Consider the following 20,450-nt stretch of genomic DNA (forward strand, 5'->3'; position numbering starts at 1 on the left):
AAATGTGTTTCTTTCCAAAGCTCACAGAAAGTGGCTGGTCTAATTGAATGTGTGTGTGTGTGTGTGTGTGTGAGAGAGAGAGAGAGAGAGAGAGAGGGAGGGAGGGAGGGAGGGAGGGAGGGAGAGAGAGAGAGAGAGAGAGAGAGAGAGAGAGAGAATGAATGAATGAATGAATGAATGAATGAATGAATGAATGAATGGACCCTGTCAGTGGAAGAATTATGTTCAAGCAATCCACTAATCCACTAACATAAACATTTTAGGGGAAAGAGAAATGACAAGAAACAAACAAAAAGAGGGAGGGAGGGAGAGAGAAAGAGAACAGAAAGATGTGCACAGTCAGACTTACATTTTTATACTTTTCTCACCCAAGTACAAAAGCCAATTTTTAAAAATATTATATTGTTAAAATCTAGTAATAATCCAAGTGATGCAACATTGCCATCCAGTGGTCTGACTAGTAAATTACAGGTGTACACCATTTCCTACAGCTAATACTTTTATCTTCCAATCCTATTTAAAAGATGACTATAGAGCTGGGTCTACTTAATCACAGCTGCACCTATTCTCCTAATCAAACATCCCATATTTTACAGTACGGATGTCCTCAAAGCCTGTCAAGTCTGGCGACTCTTCTGTGCTCAGGTATGATGTTCAAAAGAGACAAGAGAATCGGGAAGCAGCAGTCTGAAGTTAATAGTATATAAAACGTATTAGCTTGTCTTGACTGCCCCTTTACTCCATGGAAGTCAAGACAGGAGCTTAGTAGGATTACTCGAGTTGTTATCAGCTCTGCTGCCCAAAACTCACTATACTGAATATTGGGTCTGCCTGAAACCTGAAGAAGTAGTAGAAGAAGAAGAAACAAATCCTCCACCAAAAATTGCTTAGCTGCTGAGGCCTAAGCCCCCTTGCCTAGATCCAGTTCCCGAGTCAACCTAGAGGATTGCAGCTTACAGTACAATCAGTGCCGTCATTATTTTGCATGAGGTGGACACATACAAATCACAAAAGGGCATGACTCACAGACGTACCAAGGCCAAGTCTTTGGAGAAACTCGAATGGACCCCATCAGTTAATTGGCTTTGTTATTTTTGTGGGGGGGGTTGTGTTTTGTGTTTGTTTGTTTTTTTAATCCCATGGTGCATCCAAAGACAAGTTGTCCAGAAGTTTGCTCAGAACCCCTCGGTTTTCAACTCCTAGGATATGTTAAAGAAGAAAGCACTATTTTAATGTTTTTATTTTAAAATAATTAAAGTAATTTGCATAGCTAACTTTAAATCTAAGGCTTCTACAAATGGTGAAGTCGGGCCTGACGGACAGTGCCCAGTTAGCAGAGAAAGATAGTCAGAAAGCCCCAACTTTACATGCTTTTTAATGGTACATAAAAGTATACACATACACAGCCGTACTCACGCAGCGCTTTCTCTCAGAATCACTTCTGATTCACAATATGAAAAACAAGTAGCCACGACCTCTTTAACTAAGGGGCCTGGGAGGTCTTTTACAGGGTGAGCAAAGGCTCAATTCTCACATTGCCTCCATTCAAATCATGTGGAGTTCAAACTTTCCACGGAGAGGTATGATGCACAAAAGAGAGAGAAAGTTCTCCATGATGGGGGGGTGGGGAGATAAAGCCTGACAATTGTAGCCACTTCAGTGGATCCACTGTCTTCTTTGCATCAACCACATAACAAAGATAAGGTGAGAACAGGATGTGAACCAACTTCCTGGAAAGGTTTTCTTAGCAATGCTCTCACTGACTCTTTGTCATGGGGGCACAAGTCCCTCTTCCCTTGTCTTTGGGATGAGAACGTCTTATAAAACACCAATTTAGCCGGTGTCATTTTTTAAAGACAAATAGGGGGAATCATTCCATCATTCCCCCCCGCCCTCCCCCAAGGTACCGCTGTCTCCCTTTCCTGCACAATAGAGAGGATTTCTATGCCAAATCTCTGCAACTTCCTTCTATTGTTAAGCCTTCTATGAAAATAAATGGCTTCTCCTTCCACACTTCTGTGGCAACGTACTATAAAAACTTGGGCCAGATACTAGCAACAATATAGAGGGGACTTTCCTCTGCAAAGCTTTAGCTTTTTTACTATTAAACCACTGGAATGGCAGGAACCTAGTTTAAAAAATCCATGTCTCTGACTGAGGAGGGAGCCACTTTAAACACCGACCTCCCTGTTGCCCACCGTGAGGGAAACAGCTAGAGAATAAACAAAGCTCTAGCCAGATAATGCCCCTGCCCCCCCCCCGTCCCCCCAATGAAGCACAAGGGTGGGGGTAATTCTGCCTTGGCCCTATAAAACACCCCTGCATTTGTCAAGCAATCTACTTATCGCTTTATTCCTTTCTCAAACAGGCCAGTCTATAAACAACCCAACTGCTTTTAGCAAGGAAGAAGTGGGAAATAGTTCCCCAATAAATACTTCACTTTCATGAAATAAATTAAAACAACAGTTTTATGGAGGAGGGAGGGAGATCATCCAGTCAGTGTCAATGAAAACTCTGGCAAAGCAAGTATAAGGGGCTCAAGCGAACTCCTTTAGCGGGAGGTCCACTTCATTCTGGTCAACAGAAATCTGACAGCTTGTTTCTTTTGCCAGACCTGCAGGCTCATCATCGCTTGCACCTCCTGCCACCACTCCACGAGGGCCTGGGCGAAGGGCACTGGGCTAATTTGCCTTGAAAGTCCAGAAAGATGAAAAATTCAATTTCCACACAGACCCTGCCCACCCCTTCCCTCCCACCTACATAGGACAAGTTGCCTGCTCCTTCCTTTCCCATCTCCCTCCCTCCGTTAAGAATGCAATTCATTCTCAGGTTTCTTAGGGCACAACATCTCCTGCTTTTGATCATGGGACAATGAACTTTCTCAGATAAGGCCGTTTGTGTATGAGTGTTATTCCATAGACACCAAAAATAAAAATAAAAATAAAAATCAGCCCGATGTCTCCAGTCTAACAAAGGGCACTGAAATATTAATGGCAAGTCTTCCTTTTGGACAACACAGACAGCATGGGAGGGAAAAGTCAAGGAGGCACTCCTGTGGTTTGCAGTGATACTTCCCTTGCCCAACTCTTGTTTCTCCCCACTCCTGGGGGAGGGGTGTCCATTCAATTCAGTTCCCATACAAAGCAGATCTTTGACAATTAAACATGCCATTCCTTTCCAGCCTCCTCCTCCACTTCTGCTGTGTTCTAGATATAAAATCCTGACCCCAGAAAGGTCCAGCAAGGAATTTTTGCCTCCCGACCAAAGATGCAATCTATCAGAAGTGACTAGGCCCATTACTTCCCTGTGATTTCTATTACATCATCATCTTTGTCCTCATCCTCGTTGGAGCTGCAGCCCACCTCAGAGACCTCACGGGTGTCAAATGGAGGCACCTGAGACCGAAGAAGGCCCCCCGCTGGATATCCCGTGTGAGGTGTCATGAAGCCAGGGTAGGCAGATGCCATGCTCCTGGGAAGGCTGCTGGATAAGACAGGGGTTGGAAAAGGAGCAAACATCCTGGGCTCAGAGAGGAGTGACTGTGAGAAGGGCAGCGAATAGTTGGAGAGCACCCCCGTCATGGAGGGGTTTAACATGAAAGAGGGGACACTGGTGGCTGAGGTAGCAGCAGAAGAACTAGCAGTGCCCGCTGTCAGCAGAGGGTCAGTAGTCACAGGGAACATCAAATGAGGATCTGACAGCAAGCTAGGCAGCTGGTAATAGGAGGAGCCTGTGCCCATGTACAATGAGTTGCCTGCTTGGGGAGCAAATGGATGGGTTAAGTTGTGGTTTAAAGGGACAGAGGGCATGGTGAACCCACCAGAGACAGGGTACCCACTTTCATATGGTTGACCTGTAGTTGGCAGGGAGCGTTTCTTCTGCTGGCGATGGGCTTGCTCATCTGGACCAGATGGTGAACTTGACTTACGCTTATTCCCTCGTAAATCCAGCACTGAGTGGCCGTCAACATGTTGACTAGTGGCTGGCAAGGCTGAGGAAGAAGCCAAACCATGGGTCCCTACTCGCTGCTCAGTTCCGCCGCGAGCTGTCGCGTGGGCTGCATTGTCTTTCCGAGTGGGGTATCCAGGTGTCGTATTGGTGGTAGGAGAATTGTGTTTGGACTCACGGGCAGCTGCCGCCTCTGCATATTGCTGCAGTTCGCTGATGATTTCAGGGCTGTCTGGCGAAATAGGCCGAGTGAGCTCCTCTGGGTTGGGAGGTTTGGGTGATGAGGCATTGTGTCTGCCATTGCTTGTGGATTCAACAGATGGACCCTGGGATCCTACGTAAAGCAGAGTATAACAAGATGTAAGGGCAGAGAAAGTAACCAGAAGTGGCACTAAAGTATCAGAGGAGGTTGTAGAAAGAAAGAAAAAACAGCCTCATTAATGAGGCTGTAGGCTACTTTTGTTTTTCAGTGGCTCATCTCAGTAGCGGATGGGGAACCTAAATTATTATAGGCAGTAGGGTTTAAGAAAAGTTTAGAGCATGCTGAATGGTGGTTGTGCCCTAGAAGATAGGATTTAGTGCCTGTATCCCTGAAGTTTCTTCTGGACCAATCCATCTTTCAATACTAAGGTATTGCGATATCCATTTGAGCTGTATAACATGAATGAAGTAAGGCATTTTCTCAAGTGAGACTAAAACTAAAAGCTTACAAGCAGAGATTCTAGGACATAGCTCTTAATAAGCCGGATTTATTGCAAGAACCAGAAAAGTCCTTAAAGAAGAAACTCAGCAATTTCCAGAAATAGGAAGAGAGAGAGAAAGGATTCAAAATTCAGTTGTAAAGCTTTTTCTCTCAACACAAATTTAACAGGCTGGAAATTTGCATTATTTTGGCAAGATGGATGATGTATACCTGTACCTTCTTACTGTAACAGATCAATCTTGTTCCAAGCGCTCTGCTTCTAGCATTGTCCATGCAAGCACTAGATCTTAGAAACCACATCTCTAAACGCTTGCATTACTTGCAATTGCCTGTATTCTAGTGACAAAAATGGAAGAATATTGCTCCAATATTGTATCTTTTTCAGTATTTGTCTTTTCATTTCTCTACTCAATTTAAGGGGCTGATTTTGGCGTGGATTTTGCAAATTCTCCTGTCTGCTTTTGTTGCACGACTTTTGACATAGGAATGTACAGATCAATTTTCTTTTTGACATCAGTTCCAGGCTGTCGTGTGTTTGCAAAGAAAAAGCTAATTCTTTAAGTCAAGGCTGTCAAACTCCCGGCCCAGAGACCGGATGCATCACACACTGACCACGCCCAGTTTAGTGAAGGGGAAAAAAGTCCCGATACGTCATGTGATGCTGTGATGTGAGTTTGACACCCTTGCTTTAAGTGAAGTTAAGATCTGGGTAAAGTCTGCAGAGAAATACTATATTAAAAGATTTTAAAAAGTTATAAAGCATGGCAGAAATGTATTATGTGAGTTCAAAATATATTCAATGTCTGTGGTAATTAATGACATAAAAAGTTTATCAATTAAAGATTGAGAATCTTAAATAACGTGTAAAAGAAATATACTTAAGTCTGGTTTATTTAACTTCTAGAGATTTTGTTCCAGGAGATATATGGCCATTATTTTACCATATAGATATCATATTTCAATACAGCACTTTACAGAAAATTTATATTTTGATTACAATGAAAAGCTGATCCAAAAATATTTTCTCTCTTCGGTTTTAGTAGAATGAAGCTAAAATTAAAACCATTAAATCCAGTTTTCTTATTCCCTTTGTATGAATGGAATAACTCTGTCATAGATAGTTTAACTGGCTGCTAAAAAGAGTTCCAAAATTTATTAAATTTATCATGCTTAGCAAAGTATAAAAGCCATAACAAAATACCCTCCTTGTAAAGACATGTTTACAAATGTTTATTAATTTTTATTTGTTTCAGCTTGATTCTAATGTAATTTTCAGTTCTCTTTCTGAATGCACTCTATAATTTTAATATCCGCTCTTCTAATATCTACATTTTATTACTGTTGTTAGAAAAATAGTTTTAAATATCTATAATCCCTTTGAAAGCTTTCAAAATAAAATATTAGAAGAGACACTCAGAAACGGTGCTTACCTGAAGCAACCATGCGATGATCTTCACTGCCCTTTGGCTTGCCAGTAGTTCGGATAGCAAAGATCCGCCCATCACTAGTCCGGATGTACGTTCCTGGGGGAGAGATGGATCATAATAATTAATTGGGAGGGTATCAATAGAACATTTTACAGGTATAATAAGACAGCTACTATAGTTCACAACAACAGACTTCTAGGATTCTCTGGAACATTTTCTTGACATTGACATTGTTCTGTCTACTGGCTAGATGGACATGCCTTCAGCAACTCATCATGTTATTTTCTAGGAATGCCTCTGGATTGTTGGTGGTTCGGACCGGATCACCCAAACCGGTAGCAGAAAACATCAGTGGTCCCACTCACTCGCCCCGGCTTTATGGCATCCCATTTAGGCCTCTTTTTTTCAGCCAAAAGCGCATGCGTGGAAGGCTGTACACATGCACGCGCTCACATTTGCAAACCCTTAGGGAAGGTAAACGAACCCCACCCTTGGTCTATACAGACTAGGGACATTATTGGAAGTATTAATTATGGTTGTGACTTGTGCTCTGCATTGTAACATGCTAGTTCCCGGTTACATTTACTTATTCAAAGAATATGTAAGAAGAACTTAATTAATTGGGATGCAGAATCTAGCAGCAACCAAGAAAGGTTGTAGCAATTATACAGGGACCTATAAGCAAATGGCATAAATTCCAGGTGGTTGACTCATGATGTTTGGCTGGGTTCCACAGTTCAACATGGGCTATTTTCAAGGCAGATACATCTCTGAATGTCTCTCTGAATCTTTTCCAGTGAAGGCAGCACAATAGAAGGGCTGCCATTGTTGAAGCCATAGAGGAATTTGGTAAGGAAATATCTCTGAAATGATAACCCAGCTGGTCATGGGTTGTCTAATACCCCCAGGTTATTGGTTTTCCAACTGCATTTTGTATGGAGTTATAAAATACAAATTTGTATTCGATACAAATTCATTCACTAATAGCTCTGGTGTACAAAATACAGGTAGACCTCATTTGTTTAGCAACCAAAGTTATGGTGGTGTGGAAAACATGACTTTACAAGTAGACCTTGCATTGATGATGATCGCAGCATGTGACTGCCCTTTGCACACTTCACCACCAGTTTCCAATAAACAGAGTTAAAGGAGAACCTGACAGTAAAATCACAAGCCACGGTCATGTGATGTCTTGCTTAACCTGTGATAACTTGGTTAATAACTGAGTGAAAAGTGACCTAAGTCTATTGTGGTCATGTAATATTTCACTTAGCAATTGCATCACTTAGTGACAGAGTGACAGACTGCTGTGGTCGTTAAGTGAGGGCTGCCTGTAAGAGGTGAAAGAAAGGTTCTTTATAGCCGCAAAATAACTAGGCCTTATGAACAAGTTACAACCAACTGTCCTTCTGTCTCTTGTGACTATTTTTTCAAATACTATATTTTTGAAAGACCAATGATATTTAAACAAAAGGGGATTTTAAAAAGCAGCTGGCACAATAAGCAGCATCCAATATTTGGCTAAGATAGTACTCAGAGGATGAAAGCAGACTACTAAAATAAAGATTTCTGCCAAAAAATGAAATGGAATTTGTTACTTGCAAATCACACAACAACAATGTGCAGAAATCCTTACTTGGAAAGGACAAAATCTTCAACTATCCTGAGAAACTTAATTCTATCTTCAAAATATCTTTATAAAAGCATGAGATGGCTAACATTACAATCTCTACTGTAATCTCAAACTACTATCACAATGTCTATATTAAAACTAGTCAATAACGAACAAATGCATGATCAAAAACTAATAATGAATGTTGTCCATCTGAACTAAGGAAATAAATCAATTGAAATATGTTAATTTGTGGAAGGAAACCACGTGGAACTTCTTTATTGTATGGAGATTTTTTTTCTCAATGGCATTTTACTTTCTGAACAAGATATGATAGAATAGAGAAGAAATAGAGAATAAAAAAAAAGAAAAAAATAAAGTCCACCCTCATCCCACTTTACAAGCTAAAATCTGTAATGGAAAACTATCAATTACCTTTAGTCCCACGGATAATATGTATGCTTTCACCAGCGCTGATTCTTGCCTGCACATCTGTGGAAGTATTCGTACCTGGAATCACTATATCTATAATGTATAAAATAATATAATATAAATATTATAATAAAAATAAAATAATAGGTATATGAATCACTGCATGAGGCTTCAAAGTGGATTCAATTAAAAACATTAAATAAAATAACATCTTCCAAGTATTTAATTACCTTTAGCTGGGTATTATATAAAACACAGAACCAGTACAGGGAAGTAGGAGAGAAAAAGCTAGTTTAAAAATGATATTAATAGATAATGCTCTATATTTAACTGTTAGTTCAAGAAAATGACGAGTTAACAAAGGAGGCTGCAGCAGTGACATTTCAAATAATCTCCTTTATCTTTTCAAGTACTTTGTGTTTTTGTAAAATGAAAAGAGAAACACATGTACAAAAATGACTAAGCCTCCAACACATTTGGTAGCTGGGTAAAATGCAGAATTTTCATTAGGCATGTTATGTCTGTATGACCAAATAGTTTTGCAAATGTTTTCTCTTTCATAATGGAAGAATATTCTCTAATTCCCCTACAGAAAATATAGGGAAGATAAACATGTAGAATGAATTAAAGTAATGTCAATTAAGTCTCATTTTAGACCTATGTTAAGACTGGGTCCTGAGCTTTAGAAATGTGTGGCTGTCCTATCTAAAACATAGCAATGAAGGGGCAATTTAAGATTCTGTTACAGAGAATTAACCTCAATATCTTCTTGATCCCCCCCCCCCTTATTCATTTTTGGTAAATCTCATTTCCTAAGAAAAGTAGAGTACAGTGTAATTGCCAAAGTCACTGACCTGTTGTGGTGACAATCTTCTGCACGAGAACACCAGCTCGTTGCAGGTAATTGATGGGGAAGTTAATAGCAGGATTGGAAACTGAAGCTGCTCCCATACTGCCTAAGGGGACATGACGAGGCATCATTGGAATAGGGGTGGACTGAACAGGACGTACGCTTGCCACTGGCCGGTCCTCACCTTTCAGGCTTGGCCGCCTACAAAGCAGGGAATAAATCAACGGGATTACAGAATTCAAAAGAACCCAACAGCCTCTTTTCACAAGCAGGACCTTCTACTCAGTCGCCCTGTTTCTGCCTTCATAACTCTTCCTGGATCTTCCACAAGAAGGGGATAAATACACTACAAAGGGACGGCCATGAGCTGCCAATCACACATTAATTTCTCTACATGCAATCACCTAAGAAAGATCTTTAATAAGTGATATATTAAACAGAAATACTTTCACGTTTTCCCACATTGTGTCAAGAAATCAACAATAATGAATTTAAAACACATGCCTAATATCCCAGATAGGAAGTGTGTATTACTAAGCCTGTGTGCTATGAGCATCTATGTGCTATTGGTACTTTCAATATTGGTTTCCCCATCATAATAAGATTCTGTTCAATGCACTCTAAGTATTGACTCATTGTCTATATCAGCTTCAACTGTTCAAAGCTACTAAGATGACAATGTCCTTTTTTGTTTTACCTATGTTCTGGAGACCAGGAAAACACTGTCAAGGGGGGAGAAGTAGGAAAAACATTTTGCTACTCCTGTTTTAGCTTCATAGAAAGGAACAAGATACCCACCAGTTCCTTTGATTGAAGGCAGGAATATTTGCCAGATTCTGGTCAGTGGCTGGGTAATACTGAGCATAGGAAGGACGGGTATAAGGGACAGATGCACGCTTTTCTTCCTCATAGCTCTTTTTTGCAGCTTTTTTCTCTGCCTTGGTGAGCTTGTGCTCTTTACGATCGATTAGCAGGGACTCGTGCTGGAAAGGCTCCTGTGGTAATTAAAGCATAAGGAGGTTGCATCTGAAGCACACTGGTTTATTGAAAGTGTAACAAAACAGTAAGAAGTCAAACAACAATCCCTCCCTCCCCTGAACAATCAAAATAATCCTCCAAATGTTCTAATGAAAGAATTAGGACGATTTTGATATTATCTTATATATTAGCATTTAATCCCCCTTGATAATATCAAGAACAGTTGCTCTTATCTTTCAAAACTCTTAGAAGTACGCATTTAGAGTTATGCCACAAATGTTTAATCTAATGTAGGAATGGGAAGGAACCTTCTCCTGCATCAGTGTATTTTTTATTTATTAAACATACAGATAATTCTTGATTTACGGTAGCAAATGGGATCGAAATTTCCACTGCTAAGTAATGCAATTATAAGGCACATCTGCCTTGCTCAGTGATAGCAATCCCTGTAATTCTAGTTGCAGATGTCAACCAAATCCTATGGTTGTTAGTCAAAGCAACTTGCTGCTGACTTCCCACAACCAATACCAACAGAGAAGCCAGCAGGAAATTGCCAAGTTCCAGCCTGCAGGGACATCCAGAAATGCCAGACCTCCATTCCTAGCCTCAGTGTCTTTGGGGAAAAGCCAGGTCTTCATCTACAGTAGGGATCCCCAAACGCTTCAGCTCATCAACCCGTTCATAAAAGTTTCAGGTTGTTTGACACCCTGCCCCCCACCCAATTATAAGAAAATAATTTCATAAATATTATTTTAACTAACAGTAATATACAAAAACAACAGGAATAGATTGCCCCATTGATCTTTGGTGCACGTGAAGCGAACCGGCAGTAACGCCAGCAGCAACCCATCCTGTCCCCTACCACCCCCAATCTACACCATCACCACTTCTCTCCATGCACTTCAGATCTGATCTGGAGACTCCTTCAACTCTTTGGAATGTATGTGGTCATATAATGTGAGATAAAATTAAGGGATTTGTTGCAAAGGGGAAATGATATTTACCAATGAAGTAACACTGCTAAGCAATATATTAACCCTGGGCTTTCCTTGACATAAACAAGCACCTCATTATATCCCATTCCTTGAAGACCTTGGATCTCATCATCATAAGCATTTTATAATAAAACAATAAGGGACAGACATTTGAGTAATTTGAGGAGGAAACTTCTCTTGAATTTAATTTCTTGCAGGAACTATACATTCTTAATATACTTTATTAGATGTAATTTTTACAGCCAACTTATTAAAATAGCATGGATATGGGGATTTTACTTTCTTTCCTAACCTTGGTGATGAGGTGAGGGTACTTGAGACAGGCCAGCTGTAAAACAGATTCCTTGATCTTACTGGGGCTAAATGGAAGCTGGGGAGGCTCAGATTCCTCTTCCACAAAGTGCAGCAAGTTTTCCACCTCCCTCCTGGTAAAGTTCAACACTGGATTCAAATCATCCACAACACGATCTAAAGAAAATATACATTGATCACCAAAGAGGAAGAACTACAGTTCCTGCTTCATCTGCATCTCCAATAATATTCCCTTAACCTGTGATATTAGCAAATTATTGCACCTTTAAAAGGGGTGGGTGGGGTGAAGATGGGGAGAGCTGGAAATCTTATGCCAAACCTAAAAGCAAAGAGAGCTAAATTCAGAGACCAAACGAAATCTGCCTACTGAATGGCATAATCTGCCTAAGGCAAGGCATGATCTACCTGACATCCCTTGCTTGGAGATCTGACGGTCATAAATTTTCTTTTCCAAAGTGTAATCAGAAACTAGCCGGTAGATGTGGCAAGGCTTCTTCTGTCCATAGCGATATACCCGACATACTGCCTGTGCATCATGGCACGGATTCCAAGAAGCATCAAATACTATCACTCTGTTTGCACCAATAAGGTTCACACCTAAACACCCAGCTCTGGAGGGGGAAAAATGAATAGTTATTTGCCTGGGCCTGAAATGTTGCCTAGTATACTGTAAATCAAATATTAACTGGGATTTACTACTTTTGTTCAAAGCTTTATCTAAATTAATATGATGTTAGGATTGGAAGATAACAGATATGGGGGGGGGGGACCAACTAAATCCATATGGAATTCTAAACATTACTTAAATAAAGTAGATTCCATTCTCTTTCTTTATGAACACTATCTACTATTCTTCATAGTCAATCACATGTCTCTATCCTTAATAAGTCCTGGAACTTACCTTGTTGAAAGAAGGAAGAGACAAACAGAAGTGTTGCTAGGATCATTGAATTGGTTAATCAATCGTTCTCTCTCTGAGGCAGAGGTACTTCCATCCAGTCCTATGTGAGAAGAATTAGATTATTACAAGCATTTCTGGATAACTTCTATTAGAATAAAACTATGTGGGTTACAAAAAAGTATGATTGTTTGAGAGAACTGATGCGATACACGAATAGGGAAAAATACATTTAAAGCTACTTGTAACCAAAACATTATTGAAAAATCTTTCAACCAATCATATAAATAAGAAGACCACATGCTTCTACCATGAAAAAAAAAATCAAGAAAAGTAGTATTTTTCAATGCTGGAGGCAAAAATCAGAAGGCCTCTGGCAGCAGTTTCTAAAAATAAAAATATTAAAAGGGATGGGTTTTCAGAAGCTTAGTCAGGTGCACAGAGTATGTTATTCCATGCATCTGGTGAAATGAGCTGTCTTTCACACAAGCCTTTTCATTATATTTGTTAGTTTGAAAAGGTGCTACCAGATTTTTTGATATTTTTTAAGATCTTCCCAATCTCTAGAGATTGAAGAGCTGTACTTACTATAATAATTCACATTTCGGATCCAATTATGGGTTCCTTGTGCATCCAAGCCTGGGGGAGAAGGCACTGGTCTTTTTGCCAAGAAATCTTCAATGACACACAATGTGGAAAGGCTTTGGCTATAAAAAGACAAGAGTTTCTTTCAGACTGACAAAAACACATAAATGCTTAACAGTACATCTTAAGTGGTAAAAGTCTAAACTCTGTCCACACTGTCAGCCAATTTTACACATGATGATTCCATGTAAGTTAACCCATCCTCACTGTCATATGCATGGCCCAATGGAAGAATAGGAATAAGGCAACTATTTCAAATTGAAAGAAGAGGGTCAAGTTAATTGTTAATATATAGATGGCATGCAGAATAATTTCCATATTATCAACTGAAGTAACCCAACCATGGAGATATACTGAGAGATATAAAACTCTAGCAGATTCTTTCCATTTTTTTCTAGTTCTTTTTCTAAATTGTTAATGGTTCTAAACTTCTCCCGCAAAAAAGTAGGCTCAGATTGTTCTATACTACATATTTTTGCTTATATCGTAAAAAGTGGTCTACAATAAAATCAACAGTATGCTAGCCAACAGAAACATAAAACATATGTTTAATTCAAAATTCTAGTTGACTGGCTTTGCTACCTTACAGAATATCATCATTTTACGAAAAGTGAAGTAAGAGTTGAAACCATGTTGAAAAATGCCTCAAAATCAAATGCAACCATAGCAAATCTTTTAAAGGTAGGAATACTAATAGAGTGCTCTTGCTAGGCCTTCTCTAGTTAGGCTGAAGCCACTGTCATTTTTAAGCATCTTTTAAGGGTAATCTTAAAAATGTAGGAACTCAACAAGGGCTTTATTATTAGTTAATCAGCAGAAATATAATGAAAATTATCTTTCTATGAGGTAATGTTTTAATGAATAGTTCAGTTGAAATTAATAATATTTATTTATTCACACTGCTTTACAATATTGTTTAAATGTTTTCCCATAGCCTTTTTACCTGAACACCAGTAGTTTATCTCCAAGTTTCACACTTTCTTCTACTAAATGAAACAACAGCACCATCTTAGGTGAATTTTGTAAGACTCCTGTCTGATAATCACAAAGGATATCTTTAGCCTGTAGGTAAAACAGAACATCTCTCAGTGACACTTGCTATACCACAATTCAATTTATAACTCTGGATTTCCCTAATATCTTCTGTCTCCTTACAAACATAATCAGAAACAAATCCATTCATAAGCAATATAATGCTAAGTCCTTCCAAAAAATAACAAAACATGTTTTCTCATAAAACATGTTCCTTGACAATTTCTTTATTAATCCACCTAAATACCATAATTACACGAGGATTTGATTTTAAAAACCCTAAACCTTCTCATATACTGATGAAAACTAATCAAGGAGAGAACCAACTTAGAAATAGGGAGAAATTTCCTGACAGTTAGAATCAGTGGAACGGCTTGCCTCCAGAAGTTGTGGGTGTTCCATCACTGGAAGTTTTTAAGAAGAGAGTAGGCAATCAAATGATATAAGATCTCCTACTTCAGCAGGGATTGGACAGGGGATTGGACTAGAAGACCTTGAAGGCCCCTTCCAACTCTTATTCTGTTATACTACTTCTAAACTACAATTATTAAAGGTTTGTGAATCTTTTTTGAATTGTTAGTATTTCTGCATAAATACAGACATACTTTTGGACTTGAATGAAAAGCGTTAACCTTTTGCAAAAAACAAGGACTTGCATTGCAGCATAGAAAAGTTATTCTTTAAACAAGTATAATGGTTTTGACTCTGTTAGTTAATTGGGTTCTCTTTATCCAGTTTTAGGACTTGTAAGGAGAACAGATAACCTTTTAGGTCATATGCAAAAATATTGACAATGCAAAGGGCTTTGTAAAGTTTTCAGCATTATAGAACTTCAATGTACAATACAATACAATACAATACAATACAATACAACAGCAGAGTTGGAAGGGACCTTGGAGGTCTTCTAGTCCAACCTCCTGCCTAGGCAGGAAACCCTATACTGTTCCAGACAAATGGCTATCCACCATCTTCTTCTTCTTAAAGACTTCCAGTGCTGGGGCATTCACAACCTCTGGAGGCAAGCTGTTCCACTGATTAATTGTCATGAAATTTCTCCTCAGTTCTACGTTGCTTCTCTCCTTGGTTAGTTTCCACCCAATGTTCTTAGCTTCCTTCACTATACCTAAGCTGCTGGAATATCTTCTCTATATTCTTCCCATATTCTCATTCTAGTTAGATAATCCTACAAGCAAATCAATTAACAGTTACCTTCTACAAAAGCACAGATAAAAAAATCTCCAGATAATACAAGAATGATCAGAGAATTGCTATAGAATAATAATAACAATAAATGGTGCGATCCCATTTGAAGCTGCAATGAGTAAGATAGGAAGGCAAGGTTTTTCACAAAAATGAAAAGAGGAGCCAAAGGTAAGAAAAATACTACACAGAACTATTTCATAAATAACAATAACCTTTAAAATATTCTTTATGGGAAATGAATCCATACATAGCATGAATGTCATACATTTGTGTACAGGGAGACGTAAGATACTGCTTCAAACATCCACCATGTTCAAGAGAAAAGGAGGAAGAAGTTAAAAAAAAAACACTAAGAGTTTTGATTTTGGTACTCACCCATTCATACGTTACAACCTGATTGGCTCTTTCCTGAAATGGACTGAAGCCAATGCCCTGAATATACTTGCTATTGGTAGCCTCCCCAATTGTAGATGGCAGAGCATTGCTCTCTGTTTTCATTTTTATGCCCTGTGACTGGCAGCGTGAATTGGTACCAGCTGTGCCAAGGTCATCTACATCCAGATCTTGCTCGTTTGCCAAATTTTCTTTTTGCAATGCTTCATATAGAACATCAGGGTGATTCCATATCTGAAAGGATGGAAAATTACTTGACTGTTATTAACAAATACTTAGATTATTTTTTTTATTAATTCTAAGTTTTTTCATTCATGAGACTGATGATTATTTTCTTTACCTACAGTTATGGTTGTCTCACTGAAGGGGGTGAGGGTGAGCAGCAGTAATTTTACGAAATTCCAGAGGCCAAATTAGTCTCTTGCAGCAAAAGCAACAAAGAGGTTTTGTGGCCAATCTTTTAAATAAACATATAAGGTTGGGGAAGTAAGGAAAGTCTACAAGTTGGAAAAGTTTAATTTGCAAAATTATGATTAAAAATACAGATAGATTTTTAATGTCATTAATATTGCTGTGTCCAGGTAGTCAAAGCACTCTAAATCAAAATACTCCAAGCCAAATTACAATCTAAAACTTTGTATCACTTGTAACCGGTATTCAGAGAATGTTTAGGGAGCCTTAAAAGATGGTTGTGTTCTGTAAAGGTAAATGTTCCCCTTGCATATATGTGCTAGTTGTTCCTGACTCTAGGGGGCGGGGCTCATCTCCATTTCAAAGCCGAAGAGCCAGCGCTGTCCGAACACATCTCCGTGGTCATGTAGCCGGCATGCCTAAATGCCAAAAGTGCATGGAACGCTGTTACCTTCCCATCAAAGGTGGTTCCTATTTTTCTACTTGCATTTTTACATACTTTCAAAATGCAAGGTTGGCAGAAGCTGGGACAAGTAACGGGAGCCCATTCCGTTACGCAGCGCTAGGAATTCGAACCGCTGAACTGCTGACCTTCTGATCAACAAGTTCAGCGTTTTAGTCACTGAGCTACTGCATCCCTCTTGTGTTCTGTATTATCATCATATTGTTAGAAAAAAAATAAACATTCAAGATGCAAAATGAAAAGAAAGTGATGTCTAAATAATACTAATATCATCCTAACAATTATATTTTCATAAACCCCTACACAAAATACTGCTTCCTTTTTTATTAAAAACACACCTTACAACAAACACAGAAAGCTTTAAGTGGGTTCAGTCCCAGCCAGCCGCTATTGCCTGCATCACGAAACCTATTCATGAACTCAGTATAAAGAGCCCGCTGGATTTTTGACAAGCGCACTAAGATAACGTGTTCTTCCTTATAGGGAAGCTGAATTTTCAGCACATTGTGCCCTCGTCTACAGAAAAAAAAGAGAGAAAAGAACATTAGGAAAGAAATTCCTCAAAGTCTGCTCTCCATCCCTCTATTAGTAATGGAAAGGAGGAAGTACCAGACACCTTAGTTTAGGTATCATTATTAATAGCGTAAAAGAACAAGTGTGATCAGCACTTTGTATGTGCAGAATAATTTTCCACAGCAGATTGTTGAGCAATCTTAAGTGTTAGTCTGTAACCAAGTGAAATTTGGTTACAAATTTGGTGACATTCACAACTGAATATTTCCTTCCACATATTATACTTTGTGATGAAATTACATTTAATTTACATATTTCAAGCATTTACACTATCAAGTTCTTGTAAGTCATTTTCATATCCTCAAATGAAAAATTCTACCAAAGCAGCCTATTATTATGAAACTAGATTTAATGGCACATGTGCTAAAATAGGACTGCTAATGATGATCTAAAATCGAAACCATCAACCTGATGAACCAAACGCTTCCCACCATCTCATTATTTAACTACTAGACTGAAGAACTGGGAATGTGGCGAATGGCCTCACCTTTGTACAAAGCCTTCCAACAAGCTGTGGAGGACATGACTGCGATACCTCATTAGACGAACATCTTGGGGGGTGCTGTCAATACACTGTCCATTCAGGATAGGGCGCTCAAACATATTACTGAATTCCTGCCGGGTACCAAGAAAGTCGGGACGTACAAAGTCTACCATACACCAATATTCAATTAGATTGTTCTGCAGAGGATAGCCAGTCAGAACTACCCTTCGCCGAGATCTGATGTTTTTCAAAGCCTGAGAGGTGCTTGCATGACAATTCTTTATCCGGTGTCCCTCATCACAAATGACCACATCCGGTCCAGGCCGGGATAAAGCTTTCTCAATTCCTGAAAGGAAAAGAAAATGTCTCCAAAGGAATCTATCATCTGCCCTAGCCTCAATTGAAGTTGCATAATTATTAAGAATTGTGCTAAATCCAGTAAGGAGTTTGGAGAAAGGAAAATGAGCTGCACAGAAATTATTACTGGATATCAGAAATCTCTGCTTCAGTTTTCAAGGCAACAATTATAAGAGAAAGACACTGATCACTTCCCTGTCTTAGGCTAGGTAAGAATCATTTACAATTCTCAATGATATCCTTCACTGAATTCAATGGCAAGTGAAACTAGAAAACGTGTTCGTAATGAAAGTTTTTTTTTTTTAAAAAAGTAGCAAACCAGTGAAAAACAGTGACAACTGGGACAATGTTAATATCTTTCCACAAAAAGTTGCACTACAGTAATAAAACATCCAGCAAAACAGTTATATACATATCAGAGAAACTCTGCTTCCAAACATTTTATGTTAATAAAGGAATTATAAATTAATTAAAGAATTCATACAAACTAGAAAATCATTTTTCTGATGAAACATGGAAATATATTTCTGAGTGCTTGGGTTTCCAAACTTGGCAACTTTAAGACTTGTGGATTTCAACTCTCAGAATTCCCTAGCCAGTCATGCTGGTGGGGAAATTCTAGGAGTTGAAGTCCACAAGTCTTAAAGTTGCCATCTTTGGAGACCCCTGCCTTAATGGATTCCTGATTTCAGAATATCTGCCTGTTCATGTGCAAATGCTAGTAAAAACAATTGTCTAAGGATTATATCATTTAAATGGAAATGAAAGATATACATAAAAGGAGATTTGTGGGTGCTCACCTTTTAAGAGCTCCTGCTGACGATCTTCTTCATCCACATCAATAATGACAGGGCCAGTTTGCTTTTTGCTTTTCTTCTTTCTGCCCGTAGCAAAGGATTTCTTCAATGAAAGTAGGCGGTACATCTCATAGCCCATCAACAGTACACCACCATCTGTCACCCACTCAGTTACCACTTTGGCACGTGCTGCAGTGGTCCTGGAAAAGACAGTAGACAAAATACAAATGGGACAATATCTATTGGTGAAAAAGGAGAATTTCACTCTGTATGTGTGTTATGTATATTCAAAGTCTATTTGGAAAGTCAAGCTGGTTCAAAATACAATGGATATGAAAAACCTTGCTATTAACCATGGCTGTCACTAATCTTAGACTCTCAGTGAGCCTAAAGTATTTGAATTCAAACAATGTCCTTGGCTTCCGCTCACATTTTAAATACAATACTGTGCTCATTCCCGCCCCCCTGTGAGCATAATATTCTTCCTATATGCTTAATACGTCTGGAAAAGTTATTTTCTTTTTTATATTTTGTAAGAAAATAAAAGAGGACAATATTGTAAGATTCGGAATGTGAGCAAGCTGAGATGGCAATTAAATAAGATGGTATCCTACTTATTTTGGCAGCGATCCTTATTGTAACACTGAAATTAATCAGATGTTGTCATAAAGAGATCTGTACAAATTGCCAAGAGAACTTTCCAAGATCCATAAACAGGGCACAAATCCTTCAACAGCAGCAATTATAAATAACAACTCCAAAATAGAATCCATTCCCCTTACTTGTGTTCATCATTCAAAATGTGGACTTTAAAAGTGCGAGGCTGAATCTCTTTTGGGTCATAGTCAGCAGGAAGAGCTTCTGGTGCTGGAAGCCACATGTTGAACTCTGCTAACCAGTTCTGAAGAGTATTTACCTGTCAGAAAAATGGCAAGAAAGAAGAAATGGGATCCATTAATTATATATTTCATTCTACCAATATCTTAAACACTGAAAACAATTATACAAATATTTCATGGATATTTAAAATGTAGAGAGGCAAATATAGAAATTGGGGGAAATCAAAACTTGCTAAGTGTTTGAAAGGACCTTTATCCACCTAAACAGACTTAACTAAACATTTTTGTACAGCCTACTTACAGGTACAATTGCCAGGACAGTCTTTGCTTCAATATGACGGAAAAGTACTTCCAAAAAGGAGATGACTTGCAGAGTCTTGCCCAGCCCCATGCTATGAGCTAAGATGCAGCCAAACCCACTGCTGGTTTTAAATCTTTCCAGGGATTCCACCAAATTATCATACAGGAAACGAATACCACCAATCTAGAAAGAGTAACAAATGGTGTCAAAGAGATTATGGTTGGTTACTATCAAATTAGTGGTTAAGCATTCTAATTTTTAAATGCATACACACATACGCAGGCAAAAAAAACCACCCCCACCGAAGCTTACAGAAATCAATGACATGTCACAGTAGAAGACAATTTGGTGACAATTATGTACATTTCTGCAGCAGACATTTCAATACCTGGTGAGGCTTTACTGCTCGTGCAAGTTGAGGAGCCAGATATAGGTCTTCCTCATTTGGTGGATGGTTGATGTTAATAATTACTTGCCCTGAAGCATCTAACTGATTTAGAGCATCATTCACATGGGCACCACTGCTCTCTTCAGTATTATCATCATCGCCTTCGTTGCCAGAATCACTGCTGTCGACAATATGGAGGGCTTCATCATCTCCTGAACTTAATTCTATCACTTCTGCAACACAACCAGATGTAGAGGATTAGCATATCCATTATATTTTATAGCTAAATATGTAAGGTGACTTATGCCCCTCTGTCTTCATATTTTATACTCTAGGAAAAACTGGAAAAAGTAAATAATAAAAATAAAAAACGAAGTATGAAAGTACTATTGGCTGATTCTGATTAGTA

At 38.7% G+C, this 20,450-nt stretch overlaps 1 protein-coding gene across 4 annotated transcripts in view; it reads right to left on the reverse strand.

Moving 5' to 3' along the window:
• Window positions 1-1,099: 1,099 nt before the first annotated feature.
• The window catches only part of RAD54L2 (RAD54 like 2), a 59,523-nt gene continuing 40,172 nt past the window's right edge, over window positions 1,100-20,450 (reverse strand). The window contains exons 6-23 of one of the 4 annotated variants that reach the window (XM_087709225.1): window positions 20,042-20,274; window positions 19,654-19,836; window positions 19,296-19,429; window positions 18,517-18,713; window positions 17,363-17,705; window positions 16,641-16,818; window positions 15,411-15,662; window positions 13,744-13,862; window positions 12,744-12,862; window positions 12,159-12,258; window positions 11,663-11,868; window positions 11,238-11,413; window positions 9,771-9,967; window positions 8,977-9,173; window positions 8,126-8,215; window positions 6,082-6,174; window positions 3,929-4,282; window positions 1,100-1,199 (exon numbers count right to left, since the gene is read on the reverse strand). In XM_087709225.1, the coding sequence (XP_087565351.1) occupies window positions 1,132-1,199; window positions 3,929-4,282; window positions 6,082-6,174; window positions 8,126-8,215; window positions 8,977-9,173; window positions 9,771-9,967; window positions 11,238-11,413; window positions 11,663-11,868; window positions 12,159-12,258; window positions 12,744-12,862; window positions 13,744-13,862; window positions 15,411-15,662; window positions 16,641-16,818; window positions 17,363-17,705; window positions 18,517-18,713; window positions 19,296-19,429; window positions 19,654-19,836; window positions 20,042-20,274 (3,239 nt within the window). In that variant the 3' untranslated portion in view covers window positions 1,100-1,131. Of the gene's footprint in view, window positions 4,283-6,081; window positions 6,175-8,125; window positions 8,216-8,976; window positions 9,174-9,770; window positions 9,968-11,237; window positions 11,414-11,662; window positions 11,869-12,158; window positions 12,259-12,743; window positions 12,863-13,743; window positions 13,863-15,410; window positions 15,663-16,640; window positions 16,819-17,362; window positions 17,706-18,516; window positions 18,714-19,295; window positions 19,430-19,653; window positions 19,837-20,041; window positions 20,275-20,450 lie in introns of all 4 variants that reach the window. The other 3 variants (XM_087709224.1, XM_087709223.1, XM_087709222.1) reach the window with 3 other exon arrangements.

This window comes from Thamnophis sirtalis, unplaced genomic scaffold (assembly GCF_051295495.1).
Source record: "Thamnophis sirtalis isolate CommonGarterSnake01/CBP01778 unplaced genomic scaffold, rThaSir2_p1.2 scaffold_3, whole genome shotgun sequence".
Classification (NCBI taxonomy): domain Eukaryota; kingdom Metazoa; phylum Chordata; class Lepidosauria; order Squamata; family Natricidae; genus Thamnophis; species Thamnophis sirtalis.